The following is a 21,164-nucleotide window of genomic DNA, read 5'->3' on the forward strand; positions in this document are numbered from 1 at the left end:
ATTTAGCCTTATACTCATAGATAAGTGTAGGTCTTGTCCCTCATCAAGTAAGCTTCCTTTTTGCAACAGAGACTATTAAAGAGCTCTACAACTGGTCAGAGAGAATAAGGGACTATGGAGTTCCAAGCTCCGATTTATACACTGGTAAGGCAATCCCTACACCAAAGGCTTAGGGAAAATCATGGAAGAGCCAGAGGACCAGGGTGTCTGCTGCTAGAATGTCTTCCAGTCATGAGAGGGAAGCTGTACCCATGAAATCTCAACAACATGGTTACTTAAACAAGACCTACACAGTGATACCACCAGTTGGCATGCCGATATGGGATAGAGAAAATGTCACAAGGTCCCAATCCTAGGTGAAGAGTTGCAGACAAACAATGGCTGCTAAAAGAGGAAGAATCTGTTGTCTCCAGGGATGAGCTTCCTGATGGTTTATCCAATCCCAAGTGGTCAGCTGGGAATAGGCAGGAAGGGTGAAGGTGAGGTGAGGATAGAGCTGTGTATGGACAGGATCGATGCATGACATATACATGTGTGAGAATATCACAGTGAATCCCATTCATTTCTACAATTATTATGCTTTAATAATTATAATAAAACAATTTCAGTAAATGGCTATCTCTTGCATTCTATTCATTTACTCTAGGTTACTCAATTTGTTGATATGTAGATTCAGAATCACACATTGCAATTCTTTCTCTTTCATTTCTAAGCTTATCTTATGCTATTTTAGTATTCTCACATTTTTCTTTTTAGTTTAGCAAAAGGTTTTTTAAAATTTTTTCTCTTTTCCCCCTAAAAACCTACCATTATTTTTATTGTTTCTTTTCTATTTCCTTATTCTTTTTTGTGATTTCTTTCCTTCTGCTAATTTGAGGCTTAGTTTACTCTTTTTTAAAATGTGTATTGTTACTGTTTATTATTATTATTATTGTTATTGTTATTACTATGGTTATATGCATGTGTGGTGTGATGTGTGTGTGTATACACACACACTCCTGTGCCACTGTGTGAGTGTGGAGATTGGCAGTTTTCAGGAGTTGGATCTCTTCTCTCACCTTGAAGTTTGGGGCTCAGACTCAAGTGCAGGAGTCTCCCCTCCCCCATTTTAAAGAAGGCTTTCTACATAAAGTTTTTAATGTTTTCTTTTTCTTTATTCTTCTCTCATATAATGCATCCCAAACACAGCCTTCCCCTCCAAGCTCCTCCCTACCTTCCCTCTCCCCAGGATCCACTGTTCCTTAGGTTTCTTTCAGAAAAGAGCAGGCCTCCCATGGATAACAACCAAACAGGGCATGACAAGATGCAGTAAGACTAGGCAGGAACCCTCATATCAAGGCTGGGTGAGGCTTTAGGAGGCACTTTTATGCACTGAGTCATACAGAGAGTTATTAGTGACTGGATTACCTAGAAAAAATTTAAGATGGGTTTTGAATTTTATCTGGAACCTAAAGTGCTTCAAGTACTCCATGATATGGCTAAATATTGAGGAAATAACTTTGGACAGGGGTAGTAGTATGAGAAAGTTTTCAGAAGGTAATATATCCATGTTATGTGTGAAGGACATACACATTGGGAGAACAGAAAGATCTGGTCATATTGGAAAACTACTAGAGCACAATAAATGTGGGGAAGGAAGCCAGATTCACTCACACTGAGGAGTAAATAGTGACAAGATTTGGTTGAGATGGTGGAGACACAGTGGGAACGCCAACTCCCTGGCCCTATAGTCTAAAAGGCTCTTGTTGCTAAGCAATTGGATCTAGAACTTAATCCAATGAGAGACAAAGGAAGAAAGAATTTCTTTTCTCTTTGTCATGTGAGTTCTCAGGTAGAAATCCTTGCTTATGAAGTAGCTCTTACAAATGAGTCATGAATAGGGCCACACCAAGAAATCATCACTCCATCTCCTGGTAAGTTACTCAAGAGTTTAGGTCTAAAGAACAGAAGTTCATGAACATGCCTACATACACCTTGATTCTTTTTCAGTTGTTCACATCTGGGGAAGGACTAGTAACTCCTACTATTTCTTATTCCCCTCTCTTTATTTGGACAGGATAAACTTTTTAATGTGTTGTTATTCATAGTTTATAAAATATTGAATTAGACTGTAAACAATGGCAAGAGCTAGTTCATGATTAAGATACATGAACTGTTGAGTTGGATGAAACTGGGATTAGGACATGCTAGAGATGGTGTTTAAAGTTCTGTACTAATATGGTACTACAGGCTCTTTTAAATGCGTGGACATCATCATTATCATTGTATATGTTTTTGATCATGTGGGGGGGTGGCTGAGTGGGGGTGGTGTATGTGGAAATCAGGGAACAACTTGCAAGAATTGGTTCTCTCTACTATAGATTTCCAGGATCAAATGCAGGTTGTCAGGCTTGGCTGCAAACACTTGTACCCATTGGGCCATGTCTGCATATTCTTTCAGTTGAAAATGTTACAATCCTTGAGGACCTGCGGTCTCTTTAGTCATCATTTAAAATAATGTAAGATATGAGAAAACTGACTCAATTTTCAAGTTTGTTTGCTAGTGACTTATTTGCCAGACGAGGTCTTAGTAATGATTCTGATAGTTTTGTATGGGTTAAATAATATTGTTTATTAACAATATTATTGGTAAACATCGTCCTCTCCACCATAAAATATATAAACTCTATGATCATAACCAAATATATACATACATTATAGATATGGCTATAGACTTATATTCATGCTCTGCATTATGTTCCCATCTACTATACTAATCACATTTTGAATTTGATTAAAACTTACTCTTCTATTTAGGGAGGTATACAATAACAATCTTTCAGCTTGACCCTTTTGCAAGTTCCCATCATTATTCCTGCTGTTCACATACAAACTCTAGACTCCAACAATTCAACAACCACTGATCAAATCACTCAACCCATGTAGTTTCATTTGTTTTCCAGCTTTTGATGCTCTTATTATATATGCTGACTATCTTTCTGGGAATATGGATCATATAAATAAATATATATATAAAGATAGACATAAACAGAGAATCAGCATGTCAGAATTTTACTTATACTTCCTACACATTATCCTCAAAGATTCCTTTTACTGATTTGCTTTTGTATATGGGGTTCTGGGCATTTCATAATGGAAGCCTCTACTTTATTCTACCTGTTTATTTTTCCCAAGCACTGAAGACACCCATTACTTTTGTAAGTTCTTTCTAAAACAAATCTCCTGTTACTGATATGCAAGGACAAACCAAAGACACAGAAAATACCCTAATATGAGCTTAAGAAGAATTAAATGAAATATTATTGGTTTATCTATTTTAAACACTAGGATGTAACAATAACAATTTTTAAAAAATGATAATTTTCAAACAAGGGTGCTTCACATTATTGAGAAAATGTACAAAATTAGAAAATTAAGAAATACTGCAGACAACACATCAGAAGTTATTACTATAAGGCTATTTAGGGAAAAAAATCTTCCATCATGACTTTAAGCTGTGTGATGAGGAGACTGTGGCTATCTTACTTGAATTTTGTATATCCATCTCTTACACAACCTTCTCAATGGATTCTGTGATCCATATTCCCAGAAAGATAGTCAGCATATATAATAAGAGCATCAAAAGCTGGAAAACAAATGAAACTACATGGGTTGAGTGATTTGATCAGTGGTTGTTGAATTGTTGGAGTCTAGAGTTTGTATGTGAACAGCAGGAATAATGATGGGAACTTGCAAAAGGGTCAAGCTGAAAGATTGTTATTGTATACCTCCCTAAATAGAAGAGTAAGTTTTAATCAAATGCAAAATGTGATTAGTATAGTAGAAGATGCCATAGACACTAGAACATGGAGGTGAAGGTTCTATGCAGGCACCAGCAGTGAGCACTTGCTGTCAGTTTGTAGAGGGCAACCCACCAGACTAACAATTCTTAGTCTCATCACTGTAACATCCCATTCAGACTAACAGTTCTTCATCACTCTAATATCCCATAAACCCTGTGGGTGCTTTCAGTTGTTAATAAAAACGGGCAATTTGTATTGCTTTGCTCAATGCATAATGACAGAAGCTTGAATACACCTTTCCCCCACGTATGGGCACACAGTGGACCCCATTATTGTCAAGATTATTGTTTCAGTCACCTACTCTGACCATTAAGGCCCATATCATCCATTTATATTTCTCAAGTGTGTGCTTTACTATCTAAATTTTATGTAAATTATCAATGTGTTTTCATGATAAATGAACAACTAGTTGTTATTGGAAGCCAGGGACTCTGCTGTTACAGGGTTTCCATTATTAGTATTGTTGAGGCAAATTTTTCAATATTTTTATTTGAGATAGGTATTTTTTATATGAGATAGGTACAGGTATTTAAAATTTTATCAGATAAATTTATTTGACGATTGATCCTTAGCAATTCTTAACTTTTAATCCAGGAATTTGTTTTTTGATCCACAAGACCAAATTGCCTTCCTGAACCTTTTATTCTTTCTGAGGTTCCTTGGTTTTCTTTTTCTTTCTGAAAACACTTGGACTTCTTTCAGTATTTTTCATCTCCAATTAGGAAACTCACGGTTCATTTTAGTTATTTTTCATTTTATATGACAAGGGGACTTGGAAATGTACTCCTGAAACCTCCAGTCTCATCCCTAGTGCTCCAACAGACCCCAGTGGCAGCTTCCCCGACCCCATCTCCTGTGGATCTTAACCTCCCTCCTCTGACTTGTTGCATTATACTAGCTTCCATCACCAAGAAGCATTCCCTGTGTCCAAACTGGCTGAGCAGTCCAGTAAAACAGGCAACCCACAGCCATCACACTTCAAAAATCCAGATAGGAAACAGAAACTAAGGAACAAAACACCCTCTCAACGAAGACAAACCCAGAAATCAGCACCTAAGACCTATAAGCATACCAAATCCAAATGCCTAGACACCAGCATAAGAACACAATCAATAACAGTCAGGGCAATGTGTCTCTACTAGAGCCCAGCTATCCCAACCACAATAGGCACTGAATATTCCAACATAGCTTAAGCATAAGGAAAAAAAACTGTATGAGATGATAGAGGCCCTTAAATAGGAAATAAATGAATCCCTTAAAGAAATCCAGGGAAATCACAAACAGTTACAGCAACTGAATAAATCCCTTAAATATTGCAGAGCAAACACTGACAGTTGGAAATACATAAAACCATCAAAGATCTGAAAATGGAAATAGAAGCAATAAACAAAACACAAACTGAAAGGATTCTGGAAATGAAAAATTTAGGAATTCAAACATGAACTACAAAGATAAGCTTCACCAAAAGAATTCAAGGGATGGAAGAGAGAATCGTAGATATAGAAGATATGATAGAAGAGATTGATGCATCAGTCAAAGACAATGTTAAATCTAAAAAAATTTCTGACACACAAAACATAAGGAAATCTGTGACACTAGGAAAAGAAGCAAACCTATGAATAATACAAATAGAGGAAGGTCCAGAAAATAATTTCCACAAAATCATTCAAGAAAAATTTCCTAACCTAAAGCAGGAGATGCCTATAAAGGTACAGGAAGCATACAGAATAACAAATAGATTGGACTAGAAAAGAAAGTCTCCCCACCACATATAAAACACTAAACACACAGAACAAAGAAAGAATATTAAAAATGTAAACTGCAAGGGAAAAAGGAGCAAGTAACAAATAAAAGCAAACCTCAATGGAGACCCTCAAAGCCAGACGGCCTGAGAGATGTGCCGCAGACTCCAAGAGACCGAGATGTCAGCCTAGACTATACACTATACACAGTCAAACTTTCAATTACCACAAATAGAGTAAATGTTAAATTCCATGATAAAATCAAATTTAAACAATAGCTATTTAAGTAAAACTAGCCAGACCTACAGAAAAGGCTAAGAAAACTCAAACCTAAAGAAACTAACTACAGCCATGAAAGCACAGGACATAATAATCTCACATCAGCAAAAAGAAAAGAAGGGAAGCACATACCACTACCACCACCACCACCACCACCACCACCACCACCACCAGTAACAAAATAACAGGAATCAATGCTCATTTGTCATTCATTTCTCTCATTATCAGTGGTCTCAATTCCCCATTAAAGAGACACAGGCTAACGGAATACAAAAACAGGATTCACCCTTCTGGTGCAGCTAGGAAACATACCCAACATCAAGGGTAGGCACCACTACAGGGTAAAGGGTTTGAAAAGGATATTATAAGCAAATGGGCCTAAGAAGCAAGCTGGTATAGATATTCTAATATCTAACAAAATAGACTTTAAACTGAAGTTAATCAAGAGTCAGGGAAGGACACTTCATACTCATCAAATGAAGAATCCACCAAGATAATGTTTCAATTTTTAACTTATATGCCCCAAATGCAAGGGCACTCACATTTGTAAAAGAAACATTACTAAAGCTTAAACCACACATCCACCCTCACATATTGACAGTGGGAGACTTCAATACCCACTGCCAACTGACAGGTCATCCAGACAAAAACTAAACAGAAAAGTACTGGAGCTAACATGTTATAAACCAAACGGACCTAACAGATATCAACAGAACATTTCACCCAAACACAAAGGACTATACCTTCTTCTCAGAAGCTCATGGAACTTTCTCCAACATTGACCATATACTCAGACACAAAGCAATTCTCAACAGATACAATAAAATTGAAATAACTCTCTGCATTCTATCAGACAACCACAGTTTAAAGCAGGATATACACAACATCAGAAACAACAGAAAGTTTACAAATGTTAGAAATTGAACAACTCTCTACCAAATGAAAAATGTGTCAAGGCAGAAATAAAGAAATGAAAGACTTTCTGGAATTCAATGAAAATGAATACACAGCATACCCAAACTTACAGGACACAATGAAAGAGGTGCTTAAGAGGAAAGTTCATCGCACTAAGTGCCTACATGAAGAAATTGGAGAGATCTCATACTAGCAACTTAACGGCACATCTGAAATCTCTAGAACAAAAAGAACTAAGCACATCCAAAAGGAATAGACAGTAAGAAATAATCAAACTGAAATCAATAAAATAAAAACTAAGAGAATAATACTGCCAAATTCATTTTATGAGGCCATAGTCACCCAGATACCAAAACCAGATAAAAAGTCAACAAAGAAAGAGAATTATGGACCAATTTCTCTTATGAACATATATGCAAAAATACTCAGTAAAATACTTTCAAACCAAGAACACATCAAAAAAAGATCATCCACCATGATCAAGAAGTATGCTCCGTCCCAGCAATGCAGGGGTGGTACAATACAAAAAAATCAGCCAGTGTAATCCTGTTTTCACACCCTTAGATCCAGCTCACATGCATTGGCATCACAAGTGACAGCTCATGCTGGTGAGGATGTGGACCAAGTGGAATACTCTTCCATTGTTGGTAGGAGTGCAAACTTGTACAGTTACTATGGAAATCAATATGGTGATTTCTCTGACAATTGGGAAATGATCTACCTCAAGACTCAGCTATACAACTCATGTTGAATATACCCAAAGGACACTCCATCCTACCACAAGGACAATACTTGTTCCACAATGTTCTTTGCAACTTTATAATAGCCAGAAACTGGAAATAACCTAGATGGCCTTAATCAGAAGAGTAGATACTCAAAATGTGGTCCATTTATACTATGGAGTATTACTCAGCTGTTAAAAATGGCATCATAAAATTTGCAGGCAAATAGATACAACTAGAAAAAAAAGTCATCCAGAGTGAGGTAACCCAGACCCAGAAAGACAACAATGGTATGGATTCACTTACATGTGGATATTATCTGTTAAGGAAATGATAACCAAACTATAATCCACAAGAGAGAGGGGTTATGGAATCAGGATGGCTCAAGGAAGGGGGGCATGTTCCCATCCCCCAACTCCTCCCTTCTACTTCCCCTCCTTTACCCAGGAGATATTAACTATTTCCTCTTCCTGAGGCAATCCATGCATATCCCTCTTAGGGTCCACCTCTTTACCTAGCTTCTCTGGGGTTGTGGATTGTAGCCTGGTTATCCTTTGTTTTGTGTCTAATATCCACTTATGAGTGAGTACATACCATGTTTGTCTTTCTAGGTCTGGGTTACCTCACTCAGCATGATTTTTTCTAGTTCTATCCATTTGCCTATTTTCCTGATGTCATTGTTTTTCTCTGAGTAATACTCTATTGTGTATATGTACCACATTTTCTTTATCTATTCTTCTTTTGAGAGACATCTAGGTTGTTTCCAGGTTCTGGATATTATGAATAATGCTGCTATGAACATAGTTAAGCATGTCTCCTTGTGGTATGATTATCTTTTGGGTATGTGCCCAAGAATGGTATTGCTGGATCTTGAGGTAGATTGATTCCCAATTTCCTGAGAAGTCATTATACTTATTTCCAAAATGGCTTTACAAGTTCGCACTCCCACCAGCAGTTGGGGAGTGTGCCCCTTGTTCCAAATCCAAACATAAGCTGTCATCAGTGTTTTTAATCTTAGCCATTCTGACAGGTATAAGATAGTATCTCAGAGCCTTTTTGATTTGCATTGCCCTGATGGCTGAGGATGTTGAGCAATTTCTTAAATCTTTCTGCCATTTGAGATTCTTCTGTTGAGGATTCTCTGTTTAGACCTGTACTCCATTTTTTAATTGGATTGTTTGGTATTTTGATGTCTAGTTTCTAGAGTTCTTTATATATTTTGGAGATCAGCTCCCCTGTCAGATGTGGGGTTGGTGAAGTTTTTTTCCCATTCTGTAGGCTGTCATTTTGTCTTATTTATGGTGTCCTTTGCATTACAGAAGCTTATCAGTCTCATGAGGCCACATTTATTAATTGTTGCTTTCATTGTCTGTGCTACTGGTGTTATATTTAGAAAGTGGACTCCCATGCCAATATGTTAAAGGCTACTTCCCACTTTCTCTTCTATCAGATTCAGTGTAACTGGATTTATGTTGAGGTCTTTGATGCACTTGGACTTGAGTTTTGTACATGGTAATAGATACGGATCTATTTGCATTCTTCTACATGTTGACATCCAATTATACCAGCATTGTTTGTTGAAGATGCTTTCTTTTTTCTGTTGTACAATTTTGTCTTCTTTGTCAAAAATCCAGTGTTCATAGGTGTGTGGAATAATGTCAGGGTCTTCAGTTCAATTCCATTGATCCACATGTTGGTTTTTAATGCCAATACCAAGCTGTTTTTATTACTATAGCTCTATAGTAGAGCCTGAAGTCAGGGATGGTGATGCTTCTGAAAGTTCCTTTATTGTATAGGACTGTTTTGGCCATCATGGGTATTTTGTTTTTTCATATGAAGTTGAGTATTGTTCTTTCCAGGTCTGTGAAGAATTGTGTTGGGATTTTGATAGGGGTTGAATTAAATCTGTAGATTGCTTTTGGTAAGATTGCCATTTTTACTATGTTGATCTTACCTATTCATGAGCTTGGGAGATCTTTCCATTTTCTGATAACTTCTTCAATTTCTTTCTTCAAAGATTTAAAGTTCTTGTCATACAGGCCTTTCACTTGTTTGGTTAGTTACCTGTGGTGATATTGTGTTCCTCAAAATACTGTGCACCTTAATAAACTTATCTGGGGTCAGAGAACAGAACAGCCACTAGATATAGAGGACAGAGAATGGTGGCGCACATGCGTTTAATCATATCACTTGGGAGGCAGAGATCCATCCAGATCTCTGTGAGTTTAAAGCTACACTGGCAACAGCCAGGCATGGTGACTCATGCCTTTAATCTCAAGAAGTGAGCCTTTAATCCCAGGAAGTGAGGGCAAAAAGCAGAAATGTATATAAGGCATGAAAACCAGGAACTATGCTGATTAAGCTTTTAGGTTTTTGAGCAGCACAGTTCAGTTGAGAGGCATCCAGTCTGAGGAAACAGGATCAGCTGAGGAATTGGCAAGATGAGGTGTCTATGGCTTGTTCTGTTTCTCTGATCATTCAGCGTTCACCCCTATACCTGGCCCTGGGTTTGTTTTTATTAATAAGAACTTTTAAGATTCCTGCTACAGTTACCCCAAGATATTTTACGTTATTTGTGCCTATTGTAAAGGGTGATGTTTCTCTGATATCTTTCTCAGTCCATTTATCATTTGTATATAGGAGTGCTACTGACTTTTTTGAGTTAATCTTGTATCCTGCCACATTACTAAAGGTGTTTATCAGCTGTAGAAGTTCCCTGGTAGAATTTTTGGGGTCACTTATGTATAGTATCATATTATCTGCAAATAGCGAAAAGTTTGAGTCCTTCCTTTCCAATTTTTGTCTCCTTGATTTCCTTTTGTTCTCTTATTGCTCTAGCTAGAACTTTGAGTGCTATATTGAATACATATGGAGAGAGTGGATAGCCTTGTCTTATTCCTGATTTTAGTGAATCACTTTTGAGTTTCTCTCCATTTAGTTTGATGTTGGCTGTTGGCTTGTTGTATATTGCTTTTATTATGTTTTTAGGTATGTTCCTTGCATCCCTGATCTCCCCCAGACCTTTATTATAAAGGGGTGTTGGATTTTGCCTAAGGCTTTTTCAGCATCTAATGAGATGACCATGTGGGTTTTTTCTTTCAGGTTGTTTATATGGTGTATTACATTGACAGATTTTCATATGTTGAACCATCCCAGCAGCTTTGGGACAAACTAGTGCTGTTAAGTCACTAGTGTGAAATTTCTCCAACTTCTTTATATAGGCACTTAATGCTATGAACTTTCCTCGTAGCACAGCTTTCATTGTGTCCCATAGGTTTGGGTATGTTGTGCATTCCTTTTCATTGAATTGTAGAAGTCTTTGATTTCTTTATTTCTTCCTTGACCCAGTGATGATTCAGTTGAATGTTGTTCAGTTTCCACAAGTTTGTAGGCTTTTTGCAATTTGTGTTGCTGTTGAATTCTAACTTTAAGCTGTGGTGATCTAATGAGATACAGGGGGTTTTACCATTTTTTTTTTTTTTAATCTGTTGAGGTTTGCTTTGCTACCAAGTATGTGGTCAATTTTATATGTTCCTTTGATGAATATGAAATGTCCTTCTCCATCTCTTTTGATTAACTCTAGTTTGAAGTCTATTTTGTTAGATATTAGGATAGCTACACCAGCTTGTTTCTTAGGTCCATTTGACTGGAAAATCTTTTCCCAAACCTTCACTCTGAGGTAGTTTCTGTCTTTGAGGTTCAGGTGTGTTTCTTGTATGTAGCATAAAGATGGATTCTGTTTTCATACCCATTCTGTTAGCCTGTGTCTTTTTATAGGTGAATTGAGTCCATTGATATTAAGAGATACTAATGACCAGTGATTATTAATTCTTGTTATTTCGAGGGGTTTTGGTGGTAGTGGTAGTGTGTGTGTGTGTGTGTGTGTGTGTGTGTGTGTGTGTGTGTGTGTGATGTATTTCCCTTCTTTGGGATTTGCTAGTGTGAAGTTATCTATTGCCTGTGTTTTCCTGGGTGCAGCTAACTTCCTTGGGTTGGAGTTTTCCTTCTAGTACTTTCTGTAGGGCTGGACTTATGGGTAGATATTGTTTAAATCTATCTCTGACATAGAATATCTCTCATTTTCTCTGTCTTTTGTGATTGAGAGTTTTGCTAGGTATATTAGTCTGGTCTTTTAGTGTCTGCAGAATGTCTGTCCAAGACCTCCTGACTTTCAGAGTTTCCACTGAGAATTTAGGGGTAATTCTAAAAGGTCTACCTTTACATGTTACTTGGACTTTTTCTTTTGATGCTCTTAATATTCTTTCTTTATTATGTATGTTTAGTGTTTTGATTATCACATGGCAAGAGAACCTTTTTTTTTTTTTGGTCCAGTCCTTTGGTGTTCTGTAAGCTTCTTGTATCTTCATAGCCATTTCCTTCTTTAGGTTGTGGTCTTTTCATGGTATCCCAAATTTCCTGGATGTCTTGTATTAAACATTTGCTGTATTTAATATTTCCTTTGACTGATGAATCTATCTCCTCTATCGTGTATCCTCAATGCCTGAGAGTCTCTCTTCCATCTATTGTATTCTGTTGGTTATGCTTGCATCTGTAGTTCCTGTTCATTTACTCAGATTTTCCATTTCCAGAATTCTCTTGTTTGTCTTTTCTTTACTGCTTCTATTCCAATTTTCAAGTCTTGAAGTGCTTTCTTTGCTTGTTTAGTTGTTTTTTTGTTTTTGTTTTTTTTTGTTTTTTGTGTTTTTTACTTCCTTGGCTTTTTTAAAAAAGGGATTAATTGATTTCTTTCAATTTTTGTTTGTCTTTTCCTCAATTTCTTTCTTTCTTTTTCTTATTTTTGGTTTTTCAAGACAGAGTTTGTCTGGGTAGTTTTTTTTTTTTTTTTACTGTCCTGGATCTTGCTTTGAAGACCAGGCTGGCCTCGAACTCACAGAGATCCACCTAGCTCTGCCTCCCAAGTGCTGGGAACAAAGGCGTGCACCACTACTGCCTGGCTTTTTCTCCATTTCTTTAAGGGAATTTTTCATTTCCTCATTAAGGTCCTCTATCACCATAAAGTTATTTTATGGTTGTTTTCTTCTGATTCATCTTTCTTGGGATGCTCAGGTCTTGCTGTTGTAGAACCACTAGTTTCTGATGATGCCATATTGCTCTTTATGTTGTTGAATGCATTCTTATACTACCACCTGCCCATTTCTTCCTCCAATCCATACAAGTGGAGTCTGTACCTCTGTGAGTCCCTCTTCCTCCAGTTGGTACAGGTGGGACCTATGGCTCCAGTGGTCACTGATGCCACATGGGATGGTTGGTGAGGGTGTGAGGGAGGATGCTGTTTCCCAGTCTCTGGGGCTGTGATGGGTTGAGGAAGGGCACAGTATGTGCTCCCAGGGCCAAGGGGCTAGAGAGATGGGCTGTCTAGGCAGGAGGTCAAGGACTTTGAAACCCCTTTTCATCTCTACTTTCTTCTTCCTGTTTCTTAAGGTCCTCCTGCTCTGATGGATCCATTCTTCCAGAAGACAGACTATTAAAGGTCAGTGCTGCATGAGGTCAAGGCAAAGGAAATACCAAGGCAGCAGAACTACATCCCATTCTCCTTTGCTCTCTCTAGTAGGACAAGGTGGCTATGAGTGAGGCTCTAGTACAAGTGAGGATCAGTCTCCTGCAGGTATGGTGGAAGGTGTTGTTCTTTCCTTCTGTATGGCCCCTGAGTTGGTGTGCTGAATTCAAAAGCCTTCCAGAAGTAGTGATACCCTTGAGGGTAGCTGTCTCTAGTAGAGACATGAGTCTTGCAGGCTGGAAGTCCTATAGACTTCATGTTGGAGGCCAGAGACACATTATCTCCATGAAGCCCAAGAACTTTTTGGTATCCAGACATCTCTCTGTCTTCACCTACAGTGACCAAGGAGTCCTCTTTGAGGACCAACCTTTTGTCCAGAATGACTGTTACTACCTTGGTTTTGTAGAAGGGGACCCAGAATCCGTGGTTGCTCTTACCACCTGTTTTGGGGGCTTGCAAGGAACATTACAGATAAATGATACCACTTATGAAATTAAACCCAAGAGCCCTTCTTCCACATTTGAACATCTGGTTTACAAGATAGACAATGACAAAGCTCAATTACCATCCATGAGATGTGGATTACCAGATGAAGAAAGAGCAGGGCAAGCAAGACTTCAAGAGGATGATGACTCTCCTGTAGCACAAATTGTCTATGGGGATTGGTGGACTCACAGACTGCATATTGAACTGGCATTGGTTATAGACCATAGACAATTCCTCCATCGAAGACGTAATGTTTCTCTTGTGATACAAGATGTATTCATGATCATGAGTGGACTAAATTTCTTCTTATTTCCAGCTGATATTAACGTGGATTTACTAGGACTGGAAATCTGGAATAATAAAAACCCCATACCAGTGAAAAATATATATACTCTCTTGCCAGCATTTTGTAAGTGGAAGAGAGAAAACCTTGATTCTTACATACCACATGACATTGCACATCTCCTTGTGAATTATAATTTTAGTAACTATTTTGGCATAGCCTATGTTGGAACAATATGTAATAAGACATTTGGTTGTGGTGTTGAGAGTCTCTTGGAAGAGAATTTCTTCACCTTTGGACATATTGTGGCACATGAGATAGGTCATAATTTGGGCATGCCCCACGATGGGATATTTTGTACATGTGGAACAGAACCATGTGTGATGTCTGCTACAATGGAAAGATCCACAAAATTCAGCAACTGTAGTTATGCTGTGTTGTGGGAAAACACAGCCAGAACAAACTGTTTGCACAATAAGCCCAACCCTTCGGCTGTCGTCCCATTTAAGTTCTGTGGGAACAGGGTGGTTGATCAAGGTGAGGAGTGTGACTGTGGATCCCCGGAAGATTGTAAATATAGTCTCTGTTGTCTGCCTAGCTGTACTCTCAAGGCTGAAGCTTACTGTGCCACTGGGCTATGCTGCAGCAACCTGTGCCAAATCCTGCCATCTGGCACTCTGTGTAGAATTCCGGAGAATGAATGTGACCTTCCAGAATGGTGTAATGGAACTTCAGATGAGTGCCCTGAAGATGTTTTTATGCAGGATGGGAGCTCTTGTACTAATGGTGGCTACTGCTATGAAAAAAGATGTAACAGCCATGATCAGCAGTGCCAGAGAGTTTTTGGCCAGAATGCCAGGAAAGCATCTGATAGTTGCTACCAGGAACTCAATACTTACGGTGATCGTTTTGGTAACTGTGGAATCATGGACAATGTATACGTGAAATGTAATAGTTCAGATATCCTCTGTGGAAGAGTTCAGTGTAGCGAAGTAAAAAAGCTTCCCTTTTGGAGGAGTCACTATACTGCACACTGGACTCATTTCAATGGAGTCAGCTGCTGGAGCATTGACTACCATTTTGGGATGACCATCCCTGACCTGGGGGACATAAAAGATGGCACAAGCTGTGGTCCAGAGCATGTGTGCATTAACAGAAAGTGCGTTAGTAAGTCACTTTGGAGAAGTGATTGTTCACCAGAGACCTGCAGCAAGAATGGAGTCTGCAATAATAAACATCACTGCCATTGCAACCCTGGCTGGAGCCCACCACACTGCCTGGTAAATGGCACTGGAGGGAGTATTGACAGTGGTCCACCTCCTGGAAGCAAAACTAATGAGAGAGAGAAGGACAAAGACAAGGAGAAGGACAAAGACAAGGAGAAGGACAAGGAGAAGGACAAGGACAAGGAGAAGGACAAGGACAAGGAGAAGGACAAGGACAAGGACAAGGAGAAGGACAAGGACAAGGACAAGGACAAGGACAAGGACAAGGAGAGGGTGAAGAAATTACAGAAAAATAGCTTCATAGGTTGGTTATTTCCTATTTCTTTTGTGGTTTTTCTTTCACTTTTATTTCTTTGGCTTTTTTCGGGCACTACACCATCACCTGAGGACAAAGAGACGACTGAACCATCACTCGAGGAAGAAGAGACTAGTACTTCAACTTCAACCACTTCAACTACCACAGAATAGAACCATTGTTTCGAAACTGTCTTTACCATTGAATGGAATTTCCCACACAGTAACTTTTAGTGTCCTGGTGGGAGAAATGCTATTGTGTGTATTATATGCTACTGATAGAACATCCCAGCAATCTATGATGGGCCAGACAAATATACTTTGATCATGCCATAAAAATAAAAACTATCATATTGCTACTCTTCATAATCTGAAGAAATTATGTAACTTATTTCAATTTTTAGTTTACTTTATCTCATTTTGATGTAGCAGGAATCTTAAAGAGTCTTGTTAATAAAATCAAACCTGAGGCCAGTTATTGGGGTGAATGCTGGAAGATCAGAGAAGCAGAACAAGCCACAGCTTCCTCACCTTGCCAGTTCCTCAGCTGATCCTGTTTCCTTAGACTGGAAGCCCCTGTGTCCTCATCCAAATGAATCTCAGTTGAACTGCTTCTTGAAAGCCTGAAAGCTTCACTTGCCAAAAGCTTCTAGTTTCTGGTCTTCACCCCTTATATATCTTTCTGTTTTTGCCATCACTCCCTGGGATTAAAGGCTCACTTCTCACTTCTTGGGCTTAAAGGCGTGTGTCACCATGCCTGGCTGTTTCTAATGTGGCCTTGAACTCACTGAGGTCCAGAGGGATTTCTGCCTCTGAAACGCTAGGATTAAAGGTAAGAGTGTCACTGCCTAACCTCTATGTTTAATATTGTGGCTTTTCTGTTTTCTGACCCCAAATAAGTTTATTAGGGTGCACAATATTTTGGGGAACACAATACCACCACATTTTCTAGTTAAAAAAAAAAGAACTTTTATGGGAGTTGCACCTTCTTGAATTACTGGCCAAAGGTGGTTCCATAGAGCCCTCAAAATTTCACAGCCTACTATTGCCAGTCCTTCAGTACTCTCCACATCTTGAAGGCCCTGCTGCTGAAGATACCACTCATTATTTGTGAAATAGTTCAATGAGTATTGACATTAGTGGTTCTTCCGTGGTCTTGTAGAACTGTGCTGAATCCATTCAGCCCTTTTTGGGGGGTGGGGAGTGATGCTGGGAGATTTTTAGTTACTCAGTAAGGGGTTATGAGTCTACTAATTGTTAACTTTTGTAGATCATATATATCAAGAAATTAATCTATTTCTAGTTTGGTGGAGAACAGATTTTTAAATTATATCTTTGTGAGCCTCTGGATTTTTTTTGTATTTGTTGCAACAGCTTCTTTTTCATCTCTAATTTTATTAATTCAGATCTTCTCTGTCCATCTTTCGGTTAATTTGGCTAAAGATTTCTGAATCCTGTTGACTTTCTCAAAGGATCAAGACTTCGTTTCATTGAATCTTTGTATTTTGTTGTTGCTGCTGCTGCTGTTTGTTTAATTTCATTGATGTTAGCCCTGAGTTTGTTTTCTCACAGCTTCTCTTTGTGTATGATTTCTTCTTGTTTTCCTAGAGCTTTCAAGCATGTCACCTAAGTTACTATGATGAAATTTCTTCAGCTTTTTTATGTTGACACTTGATGCTATAAACTTGCTTCTTAGAACAACTCTCATTGTGTCCATTTGTCTGAGTATGCTGTGTTTTCATTTTTGTTTAATTCTAAAACACTTTTAACTTTTTTACTGATTTCTGTCTTGACTCAGTTTTCATTCAGTGGTTAGTTGTTCAGCTTTCATGAGTTGTAAACTTTCTGCTGTTTCTATTGTTAATATCCAGCTTTATTCCATAATGGTCAGATACAATGCAAAGTGTTATTTCAATTTTTTTATATGTTATATTGTTGTTGATTGTTCTTTTCCTCTTTGGGGGGACCCACCACCCATCTCCTAAATAAATCATACACAGAGGCTCATTTATACTTATAAATGCCTGCCTTAGCTGTTGTAGAATATTATTTTAAGGTGTGTTACTTTTGTTTATGTTGCATTTGTTTAACTCTGTGAAGCTGTCTTACTGTGCCTGCCTAAAACACCTGATGGTCTAATAAAGAACTGAATGGCCAATAGCAAGGCAGGAGAAAGTATAGGCGGGGCTGGCAGGCAGAGAGAATATGTAGAAGGAGAAATCTAAAAGAAGAGGATAGAAAGAAGGAGCTAGAGAAGGAGGAGGTCATCAGGGGCCAGCCACCCAACTAGCTACACAGCAAACCATGGAGTAAGAGTAAGATTTAAAGATACAAGAGAACAGGAAAAGTTCAGAGGCAAAAGGTTGATGGATAATTTAAAGTTAAGAAAAGCTGGCAAGATATAAGCCAGGCTAAGGCCAGAGATTCATAATTTAGAATAAGCCTCCATGTGTAATTTATTTGGGAGCTGGGTGGTGGGACCCCCAAAATAGTAAAGCAAAACAAAACAAAACAAACAAACAAACAAAACCAACAACACTTAGCTTGGCTTGTTTCTTGTCAGCTTTTCTTAATTTTAAATTATCCAATCTATCTTTTACCTCTGGGCTTTTCCTTTTCTTACTTCTGTAATCTTACTTTCACTCTTACCCCATGGCTGGCTGGGTGGCTGGGTGGCTGGCCCCTAGCATCCTCCACTCCTTGTTCTCTTGGTTTTTCTTTTCCTCCCAGATTTTTCCTTCTACTTATTCTCTTTGCCTGCCAGTCCCACCTATCCTTGTTCCTGCCTTACTATTGGCTGTTCAGTTCTTTATTAGACCATCAGGTGTTTTAGACAGGCAACTGCAACATAAACAAAAATAACACAGCTTAAAATAATATTCTATAGCTGGGCAAGGATGGCACACTTCTTTAATCCCAGCACTCAGGAGGCAGAGCCATGTGGATCTCTGTGAGTTTGAGGCCAGCCTGGTCTACAGAGCAAGATCCAGGACAGGCACCAAAACAAAGAAACAAACAAAAACTACATGGAGAAACCCTGTCTTGAAAAACCAAAATAAAAATTTCTACAATATTATATTTTTATATATTATATTTATTAAGTGTTGAGACTTTCACTGTGTCCTAATATGTAGTCAATTTTGGAGAAAGATCCATGTGCTGCTGAAAAAAAATATATATTCTTTAACATTTGGATGGAATGGTCTATAGATTCTGTCAGGTTCATTTGATTTAAAACAATAATTAACTCTAGAATTTCTGTTTGGTTTTTGTCTGGATGACTCATCCATTGTCACTGTGTGAGAGTAGTCAATATGTGATTTTAACTGTCGTAGCCTTTCTTTTATAACTTGGGTGCCCTTATATTTGGTGCATACATGTTTAGAATGGCTCTATTCCTCTTGGTGGATTTTTGGTGAGTGTGTACTGTCCTTCCTAATTTATTCTGATTAATTTTTGTTTGAAATCTATTTTAAAAGATATTAAAATGGCTACACCTGTTACTTCTTGGGTCCATTTGCTTGGAATACCCCTTTTCATCCTTTTCCCCTAAAGTGATGTCTGTCCTTGTTGGTGAGGTATGTTCCTTGGATGCAGCAGCAGATTAATCCTGTTTTCTGATCCAATCTGATAGTTTATGTCTTTTTATTTGGGTACTGATACCATTAATATTTGCAGATACTCAGGAACAATGTTTATTAATTTCCATTATTCTGTGGTGGTGGTTGTGGCTTTTTCACACTTTTTTTTTTTTTTTTTTTTTTACAAACAGTCTGGAATTATTTATTCCTTGTGTCCTGTTGGGTGTAGTTAGCCTTCTCTTCAGAGTAAAGATTTCCTTCTAGTGCCTTCTATAGAATGGACAGAAATTACTTTTTTCGTTTTTAATCATAAAATGTTTTTCCTTCTCCATTGATTGTGATTGAGGATTTTCTGGGCATAGCAGTCTGGGCTGGCATCTCTGGTCTCTTAGAAATGGTAGAACATCTGTCCAGGTCCTTCCTACTGGCTTGCAGATACTCCACTGAGAGGTCAAGTGTTATTCTAAAGGGTCTGTTTTTATATGTAACCTGTTCTTTTTTTTTTCCTTGCAGGTTTTAATATCCTTTCTTTGCTCTATGTATTAGCATTTTGATTATTATGTTTCAGGCATAGTTGTTGTTGTTGTTGTTGTTGTTTTCTGGCCCTGTCTATTTGACATCCTGTATACTTCTTGTACCTTGATAGGTACCTTCTTTGTTAGATTGAGGGAATTTTCTTCTATGATTTGTTTAAAAATATTTTCCATGCCTTTGACTTAGGTTTCTTCTCCTTCCTCTATACCTTCCTCTCATAGTCTTATGATAGTATCCCCCACGTTCCTGGATGTTTTGTGTCTGGGTTGTTTTTTAGATTTAACATTTTCTTTGATGAACTATCCTTATTTTTCTATCATGTCTTCATCATCTGAAACTCTCTTTTCCATGTTTGTTTGTTTGTTTTCAAGACAGGATTTCTCTGTATAGCCCTGGCTCTGTAAGTCCTGCAACTCTGTAGACCAGGCTGGCCTCAAACTCAGAGATCCACCCACCTCTGTGTCCCAAGTGCTGGGATTAAAGGGGTGCACCACCACTGCCCGGCCCTCTTCCATGTTTCTTAATCTAAAGTTTTTATTTGACAACCTGTTTTCTATTTCTATTTTCATTTCAGTTTGGGTATTTTTAAACGGATTCTACTTGTTATTAGAGTCTTCTTTTATCTCTTGAATTATTTTCAATCATTCAATGTCTGTGTTTTCACAATCTTCATTAAGGCTTTTACTTATACCCTCTTTTATGTCTTCAAACACATTCATAATTTCTACTTTGAAATCCTTTTTCTTGTGTTTCATCTAAATTCCTTTTCTTGTGGCCTAACACAATAAGGTTGCTGGATGTTCACACGGCCTTGGTTGCTCAAGTTTGTGATTTTGCAGTGAATAGAGGCATCTGGAGTTCTGACATTTGGATTGTTTTTTTAGTGTAGATAGCTAGTCTTGTCTTTGTTGGGAATGGTTCATCATTTGGTTGCTGCTGCCCACTCTGAGTCCTATCCAAGTATAATCCATGTACAGTCCCAGGTAGATGGGTTAAACAAAATTGGAAGGATATTATTAGGGTAAGCCCCTCGGGGATGGAGATGGGCTAGGTGGAGAGGCTCTTACAGGCAGGTTTCAGCAAGGCTAAGGGTAAGTCTGGAGAGACTGGAGTAAGTTTTGTTTTGAGTTGTATTGTGTTGTTGTGAAGACAGATTCTGACTATGAAGACTAGGCTGTCTTTGAACTTGTATTCCTCCTGCCTGAGTATGATAAAACTGGCTTATAGGCATCCCCCAAAATGCACATCTAAGACTACTCATTTCTTTTGTTCTTTTTCTTTTTTTTTTGTTGCTGTTGTTTTTATTTATGTTTGAGCACTGGGCCTTGTACCTGTGTGGCAAGCACTCTATCACTTATCTATATTCCCTAGGCTGGTGGTTAATTCTTTTAAGATTTGAAAAATAAATTCGTGTGTATATATGTGTATACACATGTATATGTGTGTCCTTGGGAGCCAGAAGAGGGTGTGGGATCCCCTGGAGCTGGAGTTACAGGCAGTTGTAAGCTGCACAATGTGGACGGCTGGGAAGTCAAACGCCACAAGTTCTTTTTATCTGCTGAGCTATCCATCTCCTCAGGCCCCCAGCAATTTATTTTTTATTGGAACTAGTGCCTTTGCTTTTACTGTGTAAAGATCCGACTCACGGAATTCTCTGTGCCTGTACGTTTTCAATGCTATTTCTCAATCACAAAACACCTATCTCTCTTCATTCTGCTTTGTCACATGATGAGAGGAAGCCT

The 21,164-nt window shown here is 38.2% G+C and overlaps 1 protein-coding gene across 1 annotated transcript; it reads left to right on the plus strand.

Annotated features, from left to right (window-relative positions):
- The first annotated feature begins 114 nt into the window (after positions 1-114).
- Positions 115-19,442, plus strand: LOC118597736 (disintegrin and metalloproteinase domain-containing protein 24-like). Its single transcript, XM_036209418.1, has 3 exons — positions 115-144; positions 13,073-15,113; positions 19,402-19,442. The coding sequence occupies exons 1-3, from the start codon at positions 115-117 to the stop codon at positions 19,440-19,442; spliced, it is 2,112 nt and encodes a 703-aa protein (XP_036065311.1).
- The last annotated feature ends 1,722 nt before the right edge of the window (positions 19,443-21,164 follow it).

This window comes from Onychomys torridus, chromosome 17 (genome assembly GCF_903995425.1).
Source record: "Onychomys torridus chromosome 17, mOncTor1.1, whole genome shotgun sequence".
Lineage (NCBI taxonomy): Eukaryota > Metazoa > Chordata > Mammalia > Rodentia > Cricetidae > Onychomys > Onychomys torridus.